Below are 14,783 nucleotides of genomic sequence, written 5' to 3'. Positions count from 1 at the left end.
ACGAGGGTGAATACGAAATAAACGAATTGGATGGAATCATCACCTACATCACATCTAAAGCGTCAACCTTCTTCACGAAAGGTCTGGAGAAAACGTCGTTCCTCTCGAATCGTTTCGTTAAGAAGATCATTAACGTTGAGGACATTGGATGCCCAAAATTAAAAAAATTTGCAGATTTGGGTCCAAAATTTCAATTGTGCATTATTTAAAGCGCATCAGATAAATTTATGGAAAAAATATAAATAAAATAATTTGGTCTTAACCATATCTGATTTTTTTTCTTTTTACCTCTCTCATATACATTTACTTGAATCAAACATTGGGAAGTGGAATGGTTAAATAGAAACATTTTTCTAATAGGTCTACCGATGGAAATCAGTATTAATCTTATTACCAAGAATATATTTATACTAAATATAGATAAATACAATCTTTATTTATACCCCACTGTATAAATACGTTCTTATGTATACCTTCTAGTATAAATACGTTATTTATTCTTTGTGACATAAATAAAGCGTAATTTATATCTTATGGCGTAAATACATTCTTGTTATTACGAAAGGTAGTAAACTATAAGCTCTATTTATTACTTGTGGTGGAGACGACTTCCAGAAGAAATTTCAATTCTGGCTGGGATATATAAGCCCATCTCCCGAAAATCAAAATCATATTCATTTCAGAATGGCAACTAACAATACCGTCTTAGACAAAAAAGTTACCGTCGCGGTTTCAAGATATAAGGCCGCCCCGAATTACCAGTCTTCAATTTTCGAACTTTCGAAGCCATTATCCGGAAGCAACATCGGGGATTTTGGGTGGAATTCCGCCCGGATGAAGCGTGTGCAGTTATTGACGTGCACTTATGTTACCACCCGAACATAGCCAACATAAGACGGACTCTCGGAGGATTAAACCAACTAATCGGGGTATGTTTATTTTCGTTTATTACGTATAAAACGTGTATTTATTCCAATTATTTTAAGATCGAAAAACTGGATTTAACGATATCGGCGGAAGAAGACTCCATCGCTTCGCTCCTCTTTTTCGGAATGAACAACGAGCCGAATCCTTCTACGCCGGAAATCCCAGCCACACTATCATTGATCCCGACCACATCATCATTCACAATTCCTATAACCGGAAACTCCTCATCATCTCTATCGTCTCTACCATCAATAGCGTCAACTTCTTCTTCCCCCGAAGTTCCTTCGACTCTTCTCGCATCTGCTTCATTTTCCACACAGAAGCGGAAGAAAAGAACCGCTCCATCAGAGAAGCAGATTAAAAAAAAAAACAAAAAAAAATGACTTTAACGATGATTTGGAAAAATTATTGGCTTTAGAACAAATTGTTCAACAAACCCTCGGTGAGGAATTTGTAATGTGAAAATAAATAAATATTAAGAGAAAATACCAAAGTTTAATTTTTACGTACTTATAATTAGGAATTAATAAGATATTATTTTTTTAATTCTTGTAAATTCTAAAGAGCGCATCAGATATAATTTTCCAAAGATTCTTTATCACATTGAAAACATTCTAGCGAGGTAGATGCGACCCCCGTTATAATAACAAAGTAGTGATGTACTTTCATTGAAAGAATTCTCCCACGTCCCAAGCGCTAAGACGGAAAAAAACCCCGCTCTACCCCAACTGGCGAAGGGCCCTACTATTATAACCTAAACAACGCGAAGCGAATGTTTAGGGGTGCAAAGTGTATAAAAGCTCGAATCGGAGCTGATGACATTGTCAGTTGCGAGTAGCGGCTAGTGAGTCAAAATGTTTTCGTGCAACATATGTGTTAGAGAATTTGCGACAAAGTTTACTTTGAATCGACATAAACGAGAACAACACGGTAATAGGAAAGACGTTTGTTCGCTTTGTGGTAACAGTTTCGCGCGCAAATACGGATTGCAACGTCATTCGCGAATTCACGCGAGTGGTTCAGATTCATCGACACCCGATTCATCGCGTAAAGAAGCCATCCTCCCATTTCAGCAGCCAGTTTCACCGACACCCGCACAGCCATGGCAAAATAATCCTCTACCACTTCAAAAACCGATGGTAATAGACGACGCCGAGGATTACTTTCTCGAAAACGTCGAAGAACTTTCCGTTATCGAGGACGCCATCATTAGCTCGCGTTATACCCCGAAAACCACTCAAACGGACCCAGAGGTATTAATCACTTCTATATGTTCAGCCTTATTTAAATACTTGAAAAATCGCTTATCTAAGAAACGGGGTATAAAATGGAGCGTATTTATTTGCGCGAAGTACGTGCGTAAACTCAACGACGGCGAGAAAGTTGAAGCGTTACCGTATTTCCGTAGCAAGACTGAAACTTCCCTCATGCCGGATGTAATGCCAGTTCAAATAGACTCTTGCATAAAGCAAGTTGCGAAAGCAATGGGGGAATTCCAAGACATGGGTAGTGGATGGACCATTGATCGGATTTTGTTTTTCCAAGTGGATATTATAACGTATCTTCCACTCGTAGGTGGTACCTATATAGAGCTACCCTCGGAGGTTTGTAAAGGTAAAGGTCTCCCAAATATTAAAACTAAAGACCAGAAGTGTTTCTTATGGTGCATTCTAGCAAAACTACATCCTACAAATTCACATCGACGCCGAAAGGAACAATACAAAAAAATTGAAAGTGAAATAGACTATAGTGACATTTCATTCCCTTTTCAATTAAACGTTTTAAAACTTACAAAATTTGAATTTAAAAACAATCTAGCAATCAACGTTTTTGGTTATGATAACGAAGTTTTCCCGCTTCACGTCAGTGAAAACAAAGTGCCGGAAGATCGACAAATAGACCTTCTATATCTCGTGTCAGGAAAAAACCAGCACTTTTGTCTTATTAGCGACCTTAGTCGCTTGTTGAGTCACTTCACAAATCATAACGGAAAAATTTACGTATGCCGTTATTGCTTACACCGCTACTCTGGTGTAAGCGCCGAAAGTAATCATAGAGAGCACGTAAAAAACTGTAATGTCCACGGTCCACAGCTTGTGAAAATGCCCCACAAAGAACCCATTTTCAAATTCAATAAAATCGACTGGCTACCCAGCAAACACAAATCGTCCCTGGGACGTCCCAGCATGGTCCTTAGAGCCCAGCTTGGTCCCGTCCAAAATTCGTCCTACGGGACGAATAACGGACGTCCCATTTTAGTCTTCGTAGAACCAATTTCGTGACATCCGATATTCAGCCCAATCGACGTCGCATGGATCTCCACTATTCGTCCGATATGTTTCGTCCATCAATGCTATCTAGAGGTGCGTTAATCTGCAATTAATTTTAATTTTTTTCACCTGTATTTGTATTTGAGCTGATAATGATTAATGAACCACAAAATATTAATTTTATTAAGAATATTATTATTTGCTAAATTTCGGTTTGAAATTGACGAAGACACTAATAGGCTAGTGTAGCTGTAATATTAAAAACTATGATAATGATGTTAAAATATCTGTAAATTTTAATTTTTTAGTCTTTAACTGTCACAGTTTACTTATCTATTTTACAAAATGTTCAACCCTGAATTTAAAACTTTTCTAAATTTGTTTGAAATTGACTAAGTTGCTAATAGTGGAAAATGCAATATACTAAAAATTATATTATATTTTCATAATATCTGTAAATATTATATGAATTTAGTCTTCCCTTCACTGTCACAGTTTACTGACTTCATTTTCTAGAAATTTTCACCCCTGAAATAGAAATTCAGCTACAATATAAATTTGAAATTGAAGAAGTCCGCTAATAGCGGAAAATGCTCTATTTTTAAGACATGATTCTGTACATATAATTTTTATTAGTCCTTCCTAAACGGTTAGAAATTATTGAGGTTATATCAATGAAAACAAAATTTAACTCTGATTAGGATCTCTCAAGTATTTATTTAATTTTGACAAGTAAACAATAAATTTTACAAACTAGAACTATTTCACTGTGTTGACTGTTACCAACTTTTTTGGCATATTAACCTCATATGATGGTTATTTTAGATTATTTTTAAAATGTTAGTACCTCAGGTTTCAAAATAAGAATTTATTACTATTATATTTTTTAAATTCTCACATTTTTAAAACAAGCTTTAAAATATTTTTGTGGTTAATTTTAAATATATTTATCACATAATACTTAGTAATACTTTTTTCTTGGCTATCATTATTTATCACAAGTTAAATATTCAACACTGAGAATCAATTTATTTTTTCTGCACACATAAATCTAGCTAAAATATTAAGTTCAATGACTAGTTTTTTATATATATTTTTGGATTTATGAGAAGTTTTCATTTTATATTTGAAAGTTATTTTAATATAGAAATAGTATTACCTCTTAAACTTGCATTTGACTAAAATACTCAAAATAGCTATAGGATTTTATTTTAAATTTGTGTTGAAAATCCCAAACTCATTGACTGTATTGAGTTTTAACTTAAAACTCAATACAGTCAATACCGTTATTTCTTTATTTTTTGGTGTATGAATGCATTTCATTAGCTTGAAGAACTAAAAGCGGTGGATTATTTTTATCCATAAGAAAAACTGACTTCAGTTTTTCTTTCTCGGATAAATTAGGTTTTGAAACTGATGATTTTCCAGTATTTGACTTTTTCTTGGTGCTAAAGAAGCGATTCTGAAGCTTGGCTTTTTTAATGGCAGGCTCATTTCTCGCTTCATCTGTTAGTTGTAAAATTTCATTTTTAATATTTTCTTTTGCGTTGTTTTTGGACTTTTCTTTCATGGCTTTTGCTACTGATATGGCATTTTTAACCGCTTCAAGTATTTTTTGTTTTTTGCTCGGTGTTACCTCTCTTGAGATTCCCATTATTTCGTTACAGGCTGAATCAATTTTATCATCAGAGCATACATTTAATAAAGATTTTCTTACTGAATTGAAATGAAGCTCCAACTCGGATTGTTGTAAATCATTACAGGAAATGTCTTGAGGCCTGCTAGGTTTAATTTCATTTATTTTCTCACCTTCTACGGTTAAGCTGTTTGAATTTTCAATAAATTTAGCAACTTGGTGAATATGCTTGCACATAGTAGTTTTTATCAAATAGTCTGGGCAAGAACATGAAAAAATATGAATGCAAATTTTGCAAAAAGGACAACTTAAAGGACATGACTGAGTACAAGAGCCGATTTTCTCTACAACATATTTCATATTTTTATTGCTACCAGAGTCTACTTTAAAAATTCCATTTTTAACAACTTCCACTTTTGAATCCTTTTGAAGACTTTGATTATGCCTACTTTTAATAGTTGCTATTTTCCAAGTGTTTTTACCCTTTTCAAGTTTAATTAAACGGCTGAATGACTTATCTCTGACTAACCGTAGTAAAATATGAATACTGTGATCCAATCTTTTGATTTTCCTCCCACGCAGGTAGATATGTTTGAGAACTTTATGTAAACTCTCCAGATACATATTTGTGTTGATTCCAGCACCCTTTCTATAACAATATGCCCATGTTTCAGGTCTGACACTATAATACTGCTGAAAATAATATCCAAATTGTTTTGTGTCTCCTTCAGCCAATAATTGTTCTATCATTTCATGGTGCATCACTTTGAACTTTTCAGGGTCTGGCTCTTCTAACAACACTCGAACAGCCTTGTAAACTGAGGCTTTTTTTCTGATCCAATTACTTTCGATAAATTTTCTCTCCAAGCTTTATCAATATGCCAAGTGCAAAATAACCTTTTTTCAGCTTCAGACATAACATTCTTCCATGCAGTATAAAATACTTCAGTTATGTCACTCATAAACACATTCGCTTTAATGGCACCAGATTTTGGTTTTATACACTCAAAAAAAATTTGCATGGCTTTGGTATCTTCTCTATTGCAATACATAAAGGCTACTGGTATACCTTCTCCATAATCGTCTACCACCATCAAAGAAGTGAGGTTAAAGTCATATCCGTTCATACCATGTGTTGAATCAACACAAATGATGCTATTATTTCCAAAGCGTTTCAACATATCGCATTGAACATGCGTCATTATTATGAGGTAGAAATCGTTGGAATGGATATTTCTTTCCAAATCTTCTTTTCTTTGAGGCTTGAAGTACAAAAGAGGATTATCTTCTTCTTCTTTCATTTCTTCAACCCATGAGCAAACACTAATCAAATCACTAGAATGTCTTTGAATTCTGTGTTTTAAATCAAAATCTCTTTCGATGTTATGTAAATCCTTCGTGGTGAGCAAATGAACTCTCTGAAGTTGTTCTTGAAAAACATTACTTCTTACACCGTCCAATATGACATCTATGGGAACTCCTTGAGAAATTTGGCCAGCTAGTGTAGCTTTTTCACTGTATGACAATGCTAAGTGCTTAAGTTCAGGACTATGAAGGTAATGAGTTTCACAAAATCTAGCTGAGACATTATTCGAGTTCTTGTTTTCACTGAGGACAATGTAGGCTGTACAATTTGCATTTATTTTTTTCGTACCTTGGGATTTTAAGCAGCGTTTTCTACCTTTCGGCTCTTCGAAATAACCAGTCCTAGAACATTCGTAGTAAGTGTTTTTAACGTCTGATTTTTCATTATGTTTGTAATTGCGAACGACAAAGGATGAATGGGTTGATTCTTCAAGACTGATCTTCCAGGCCAAGAAATCTATAATTTCATTTAGTATATTTATTAGTTACTTTATATAGCACTAGTTAATTATTTAAAAAATACCTTGTTTAGAATTGAAATGTTTTTGCTGATTTACATATTCTACAAGTTCATGTTTCTTGTTCAAATGTTCAATTAATAGCTGGGTACTTATGAAAGTAAAATTACAATCTTTTTCATGGCAGAGTCTAGATGTTTGGGCTGTTGGGTTATTATAAGTGTTATGAATTCTTTTCAAATGACTGGTTAAAGACGATCTATTATTAAATTCTTTCGAACAAAACCCGCAACAAAATTTTTTATTCATCGTCGATAAATTAAATAAAATAAACGCAACAGACACTAAAGCGCATCTTCGTTAAACGCGACGGAGACTAAAATACACAAAAAGCAGACGAGAAAAACAGCGAATCAGAGATGCGTACAGGATCGGGATTGAGACACTCGTCAGTTTGTAGTTTCTTTTGAACGACGCCATTACTCGATAGTTTGGAATCGGTCACCATAAAGTACATAATGCGTTCTACACTAACGTTAAAGATTATAACATATCATAAGAGTAAGTATTTTATTAAAAAACTGTTTGATTTTTTTAATGAGTCTTTTACAGAGGTAGGAAGAAAATATGTTTGATCAAAGTCTATACATTTTGGACCTGCACATAATTCAATTTCACTTTTTAAGTTTATTATTCATTACTCTCACTGAAAGGTTCGCCTAAAGCTTTATTTCATTTAGTTATATTTTGTATATTGAATTTGGAATTCCAAAAGTAAGATTTGCGTGTAATTCTCCGAATGTAAGGGAAGATTCGCTGTTTTTAAAGTTCATTTTGGACCTGTACATGTTTCAATTTAACTTTATTATTCATTACTCTCACTGAACGGTTCGCCTAAAGCTTTATTTTATACTGTGATAATTTATATAGTTAAATTGTAATTCCAAAAGTAAAATTTGCGTTGAATTCTCCGAATGTTAGGGAAGGTTCGTTGTTTTTAAAGTTCATTTTGGACCTGTACATATTTCAATTTAACTTTTTAAGTTTATTATTCATTACTCTCACTGAAAGGTACGCCTAAAGCTTTATTTCATTTTGTTATATTTTGTATATTGAATTTGGAATTCCAAAAGTAAGATTTGGGTGTAATTCTCCGAATGTTAGGGAAGGTTCGTTGTTTTTAAAGTTCATTTTGGACCTGTACATGTTTCAATTTAACTTTTTAAGTTCATTACTCTCACTGAACGGTTCGCCTAAAGCTTTATTTTATACTATGATAATTTATATAGTTAAATTGTAATTCCAAAAGTAAAATTTGCGTTGAATTCTCCGAATGTTAGGGAAGGTTCGTTGTTTTTAAAGTTCATTTTGGACCTGTACATGTTTCAATTTATCTTTTTAAGTTAATTATTCATTACTCTCACTGAACGGTCTGCCTAAAGCTTTATTTTATACTGTGATAATTTATATAGTTAAATTGTAATTCCAAAAGTAAGATTTGCATTGAATTCTCCGAATGTTAGGGAAGGTTCGTTGTTTTTAAAGTTCATTTTGGACCTGTACATGTGTCAATTTAACTTTTTAAGTTTATTATTCATTACTCTCACTGAAAGGTTCGCCTAAATTTTTATTTCATTTTGTTATATTTTGTATATTGAATTTGGAATTCCAAAAGTAAGATTTGCGTGGAATTCTCCGAATGTTATGTAAGGTTCGCTGTTTTTAAAGTTCATTTTGGACCTGTACATGTTTCAATTTAACTTTTTAAGTTTATTATTGATTACTCTCCCTGAACGGTTTGCCTAAAGCTTTATTTTATACTGTGATAATTTATATAGTTAAATTTTAATTCCAAAAGTAAGATTTGCGTGTAATTCTCCGAATGTTAGGGAAGGTTCGCTGTTTTTAAAGTTCATTTTGGACCTGTATATGTTTCAATTTAACTTTTTTAAGTTTATTATTCATTACTCTCACTGAACGGTTTGCCTAAAGCTTTATTTTATACTGTGATAATTTATATAGTTAAATTTTAATTCCAAAAGTAAAATTTGCGTGGAATTCTCCGAATGTTAGGGAAGGTTCGTTGTTTTTAAAGTTCATTTTGGACCTGTACATGTTTCAATTTAACTTTTTAAGTTTATTATTCATTAGTCTCACTGAAAGGTTCGCCTAAAGCTTTATTTCATTTTGTTATATTTTGTATATTGAATTTGGAATTCCAAAAGTAAGATTTTCGTGTAATTCTCCGAATGTTAGGGAAGGTTCGCTGTTTTTAAAGTTCATTTTGGACCTGTACATGTTTCAATTTAACTTTTTAAGTTAATTATGCATTACTCTCACTGAACGGTTCGCCTAAAGCTTTATTTTATACTGTGATATATTATATAGTTTAATTGTAATTCCAAAAGTAAGATTTGGATAAATATTAAAATTTAGCTTCGAGAAACAGTAATTTCTAGAGTACATTTTTCATCCGATAGCCTTAATTTTTTTTAGGAATAGTATTAAATGGCTTAGTTTTATTTTGCTTCTGATTTAAAAATTAATTTTATAGTTTTTTTTTACATTTGTATAAGGAAGGTTATTTAATTCTTTAATTGTTTAGTTCGAAATTTATTTTGTTATATAAAAATTAAATAACTATATAAGTTTTGTAATTTATATATTAACTGCTAATACTTGCAGAGTTCGTGTTATTACATTCAAATTGTACACTTGTTGCTGGATTTTTTCCATTATCTTGTATTTTAATGTTTTGAATAAAATTTTAATATCAAGTTTGGCTTTTTAAATTATTTGTTCAGAATACGATATCCAATGAACGTCCTAGTTTCATCCCTATTGAGCCATGATTGAACCAAATTAAAGGCCTAAAGACATCTCTAGGTTTTATAGAAAGACATCCAGGGGACGACCGCCGTAATCGCCGTTGGATGTCCGAAAACTCGTCCCCGGGACGTACTACGGCTATAGACAAACCGGACATTTGGACGTCCTTTAACGTCCAACCGACGTCAACCCCGGATTTTGGGATGTCCTACGGACGAAGGCAAGATCCGAGTGTGCCGTCTATCGGACGTCCATAGGACGTGTTTGTGTTTGCTGGGTACAAAAGGTAAAAAAGAAATCTTATTACAAATTTTCACTTTTTAATATTCTTCTTAAATTTAGGTACCTTACGTCATATACGCGGATTTTGAATCTATCATTGATAAAATCCATACATGTTTACCCGATTCTTCACTGTCATCAACAACCAAACTTTCTGAACATGTAGCGTGTGGTTTCAGCTATGTTGTTGTAGGACCCGATGGTATTTATATTTTGTACTGTTTTTAACGAATATCTTCGCTACAAAGAATATTCAATTTATAGGAAAACCGCATCCGCCCGTGACTTATAGAGGAACTGACGCTACTGATGTTTTTCTTGAAAGTTTGTTGATGGAACGGGAGTACATCACCGAATTATTAAAGTAAAACGTTCCGATGGTTTTGACACCAGTCGAAGAAGAATCGGTCCGCAACGCCATTCATTGTTACGTGTGTGGAGATCTTCTCACGCAGAGCGATCCGGGAGTTAGAGACCATTGTCATTATTCCGGTATATTACACTTTTATCGGTGGTTTTTATTATCAGAAAGCTAACGTCTAATTACAATTTTTAGGGCGTTTTCGCGTAGTGGCCCACATTTCGTGTAAAATAAAGCTAAGAGTTGGAAAGTTTACACCCGTCGTCATGAACAATTTATCACGGTACGTAATTTATTTTCCTTTCTACTATCGACGAAATTATAACTAAATTATAGTTATTTTCAAATTGTAGATACGACGCCAATCTTATTATGCAGAGGATTGGGTTGATGAAGGAACATAAAATTTCCTGCATTCCATCAACCACCGAAACTTATATAAGTTTCACTATAGGTCGTCTCCGTTTCATCGATTCACTTCGTTTCATGCCAGCTTCCCTCGAAACTCTAATTAATAACTTAGATATGGGGGGGTCGGTTAAGTTTCCTATTTTAAACTCTTTCTATCCTTCGCATCAAGTCCCGTATTTACTTAAAAAATTAACCTATCCTTACGACTACATGAGCAGCGTGGCAAAGTTTGAGGAGACACTTCCTCCTAGATAAGCATTTTTCAACTCTCTCACTGACGAACACATATCAGATGAAAGTTACGAATCAGTCCGACAAGTGTGGAATACTTTCAACGTAAAAAATCTAGGTATTTCGCCAGAAATCTTTAATGTAAAGAAATAATGTTACTAACGAAAATTTCCTTGACAGGTGAACTACACGATTTGTACGTTCAAGCGGATACCCTCCAGCTCGCTGACGTCTTCGAAAGTTTCCGCGCCATGTGTGTAGCATACTATGGCCTGGATTGCGCGCACGCGCACACCGGACCAGGATTCGCCTGGGAATCTGCGCTTCACATGACCAAAGTGAAGTTGGAGTTACTCCTCGATATTGGCATGCACTTATTTATTGAGCGCGGTATTCGAGGAGGGGTCTCGATGATTAGCCACAGATTCGCCAAGGCGAATAATAAATACATACCCGAAACTTACGACCCCGAGCAGCCGAGTAATTTTATGGTCGGCTACCTACCCACTAGTAAGTTCGCTTGGGTACCTGTAAAAGACCTCCTCGATAACACTAATTTACACGTGCTTACTTTATCGGACGAGTCATCCTATGGTTTCATTTTGGAGGTTGATTTAGAGTATCCTGGTGAATTGCATCAAGAACACAATTGCTACCCCCTTGCGCCCGAATCTCGCGCAATAACCACCGATTTATTTTCTTCATATTATAAACTGATGCTTAAACAATTGAACCTTTCCACAAAAGACACTCTTTCTAAGCTTGTACCTAATCTATTCAACAAGCAACGTTACGTAGTTCACTATCGTAATTTAAAATACTACGTTTCGAAGGGGATGAAACTTACTAAAGTTCACAGGATACTCTCGTTTGACCAAAGTCCTTGGCTTCGTCCCTTCATCGAGTTCAATACGGAGAAAAGAAAACTTGCCAAAAACAACTTTGAACGGGAATTTTTCAAGTTGCTCAATAATAGCACTTTTGGTATATTAAATATAAATTTAAATAATAATCAATACTATTCTCATTTTCTCTAATACTAGGTAAGACCATGGAAAATCTCCGTAATCGTTTAGACTTTCATCTCGTGCAAACACCTGAGCGGGCCATCAATAAAGCGTCTTCTCCGGCATTTGAAAAATTCACTATTTTCCACAACGAACTCGTAGGCATTCAAATGAAGAGGAAGTCGCTTACTTTGAATAGACCTATTTATACCGGCTTCTCCATTTTGGATCTATCCAAACTTTCCATGTATGAGTTTCATTACGAGTACATGCGGAAGAATTTCGGGGGTAAAGCGTGACTCCTTTTCACAGATACTGACAGCCTCACGTATGACATACAATCCGAGGATGTCTACGCGGACTAACAGAAGTCCTCCCACCTCTTCGATTTCTCAGGATATCCCGTTAACATCCTCTTCACAATGAATCAAATAAAAAAGTGATTGGGAAGATGAAAGACGAGATGGAAGGAGTTCCGATACGCGAGTTTTGCGGTTTACGCCCGAAAATGTATAGTATCCTTTCGGAGAAGGGGGAGAGAAAAACCGCGAAGGGTGTTTGCAAGAGAGTCGTCAAAAAAAGTATCCGCCACTCGAGCTACCGCAATTGTCTTTTTCGGAATCAAATTACGAGCAACTGTATGATGCGAATTGTGAGTCAGAGACATCAACTCTTTACCATTTCCCAAAACAAAATGTCTCTAAATCCTTGTGATAATAAAAGATACATTTTGGGTAACGGTATTCAAACTCTATCCTATGGACATCACTGGATCGACAAGATACAAAAGGTGTGACTGAATTCCTAAAATACGTATATAACTAATAGAGCATTATGTATATGACTAAAATAATATTTAGAGTATTTTGATTTATTTTCACAAATATTATTCTAAAAATGTTAATTATTTTCAACTGGAAATGATCTGTGAATTTACTTTAACAAAAAAGTTTATGAACTAGGGTTTTTGCAATTTGTTTTGAATGTTGGTAAATTAAAAAAAAAACATTTAAAAGTTATTCAATATTTATTGAATAGTTTGAATACACAAATTCTTTAATCATCTTATCATTATCATTTTTTTGTTTAGAAAATCTTGTCTCAATATCAAACATTTTTACACCACGACATCGATTAATCGCAAAATACACGCAAAAGCCTCCACAAGTCCTACTAAGATTTCCTTGTAGTTGTAACAAATTAAAAGTAACAGTTTTACTATTTCTTTCGACAAAGTCATTAAAGCGAAACATATCGGGGGCGTTCCCGAAAGAATCGAAGAATTCTGTGGCGCTGTTATTTTTCGAGAAATATAGTACAACCCATTGTTCTCCGGACGTTTCTGAAGTAGCCGTCTTCACGTATCTGGGTAATTGATCCGCAGCCATAACTCCCCGAAATAGGTTTTTGGTGGACTTATCGTTTTCCGTAATTCTAGTTAGTTGTAACGTATCCATTCTAGTTCAAAAGCACGGTTCTGTTTTTATCAATTTCAATCAAACTCTGGAATTCCGCGTACACAATTACAGCAATCGTTTCGGCTAAAGCTGATGCGAATTTTATCTCGAGCCTCAAATTTCCGTTTTAACTAAATGGAAATGGGTGGCGTTGCTCATCAAATCAGCCGTCAAATCGTAGACGAAAGGCAGTTCCCACCAACGTAATCTTCGCAACTTATTTGGTTTCCCTCGTCAATGTTCCACTGACCCGTTTGGAGAAATAAATTGGCGTAAGCCTGGATGTAGCTATTCTCCGCGAAATTAGGAGTGAGAGGGCGATGGGGTACGCTGTTTCCGTCCACAAACATTCCAATGTGGTTTAAATTAAAGTGCTGGAAATTATATGGTAATAATTTTAAGTCACCTAGAAAAGCCGTTTGACTAACCATCCCAATCACGACTTTATTGGGAATCTGGCCGGAAAATAAATGATCCTGCACTACACTTATGTTCCCCTGGGGGATCGAAAATGAAGTGCATTCGGTGCGAGTGATGGGGTATTTAGCTCTAGCCACTTGTAATATTTTCGCGTGAGATAATGGTATTTCTGGAATTAATTTAACTTTTCTCAGATAAAGCGAAGCTGATTTGATTTCCAATTGACATTTCACATCGGAGTGTAAACAAAAATCGGTGTTCGGTTTACCAAAAACAAATTTTAAATCCACCAAGTTTAGAAGATATCGAGGTTGTTGACAAACATCTAAATGGAGGACGCCGATCATATCGATAATTCCCTTTTGAGCAAATTCAGCTCTTTTCAAGAAACCTTCGTTTTTGGTTAAGTCGTTAAACTCACCCGCCGTGTCGCGATAGAATAAGGAGCTGGTCAGATGACTCGTTTTAGCCGAGTCACCAAAAGTTAGCATGGTTTGAATCATACTTTTATACGGGTAATTTTGAGCCGAAGGAGTAACGGATTTTTCGTTTAAAAATAGATGCACTTCGGGAAAGAGACTGTGTAAAAATAAATTGACCGGCGCCACATTATCAGCTGGTGTAGTTACCACTCCACCCGCACCGATCACGGCGGCTTTGGGGAGAGATCCATTTTGTTTTTTCACTTCCACCTGAACGTGTAGGAGAGTCTGCGACAAGTCTACGTAGGATTCTGAATTGCCACTAATGCAAAACGTTAACGCTGAATTGTTGGTAATACTGGAAATGGGATTGTATTCGACCCATTCGCCACCGATAATCCCCGTCTGCGATAACGGAACTTGAAAAAGGTCCAATTCCGAATTCACCCACCCGCTTGAATGTGGATGTAACAGTGCCATAATAACGCTTTATGAAAATATATCGGAGTAAGAAGGGCACGATGTTTTCCTCCTCTTGGCTTTACGTCGAGTGATTTTGCGCGGTCGGGAGCGTTTCTTTTTAAGTCCAGATCCCGTCATTTGCTTAACCACTTCCGCGGCTGAAATTAAGGTTTCTTTGCCAGCGCTTTTGGATCTAGTTGCGAGTGCCTTTTTGATTGGAATAACGCTAGCAACGTCCGTGACGA

General features: G+C 35.1%; 2 protein-coding genes across 2 annotated transcripts; both read right to left on the bottom strand.

Moving 5' to 3' along the window:
• Positions 1-4,491: 4,491 nt before the first annotated feature.
• LOC149945846 (uncharacterized) lies at positions 4,492-6,965 on the bottom strand. The gene is made up of 3 exons (XM_090173477.1): positions 6,722-6,965; positions 5,731-6,655; positions 4,492-5,665 (listed from the first exon to the last, which is right to left on the bottom strand). The coding sequence occupies exons 1-3, from the start codon at positions 6,963-6,965 to the stop codon at positions 4,492-4,494; spliced, it is 2,343 nt and encodes a 780-aa protein (XP_090029603.1).
• Positions 6,966-13,404: 6,439 nt separating this feature from the next.
• On the bottom strand, positions 13,405-14,556 carry LOC149945845 (uncharacterized protein F54H12.2-like). Its single transcript, XM_090173456.1, has one exon. It carries the CDS (start codon positions 14,554-14,556, stop codon positions 13,405-13,407), a length of 1,152 nt encoding a protein of 383 aa, XP_090029582.1.
• Between the last annotated feature and the right edge of the window lie 227 nt (positions 14,557-14,783).

Source organism: Leiobunum rupestre, chromosome 4 (assembly GCF_980474605.1).
Source record: "Leiobunum rupestre chromosome 4, qqLeiRupe1.1.hap1, whole genome shotgun sequence".
NCBI classification, from domain to species: domain Eukaryota; kingdom Metazoa; phylum Arthropoda; class Arachnida; order Opiliones; family Sclerosomatidae; genus Leiobunum; species Leiobunum rupestre.
The sequence above is the reverse complement of the archived record's forward strand: the minus strand, read 5'-3'. Positions and strand labels throughout refer to the sequence as shown.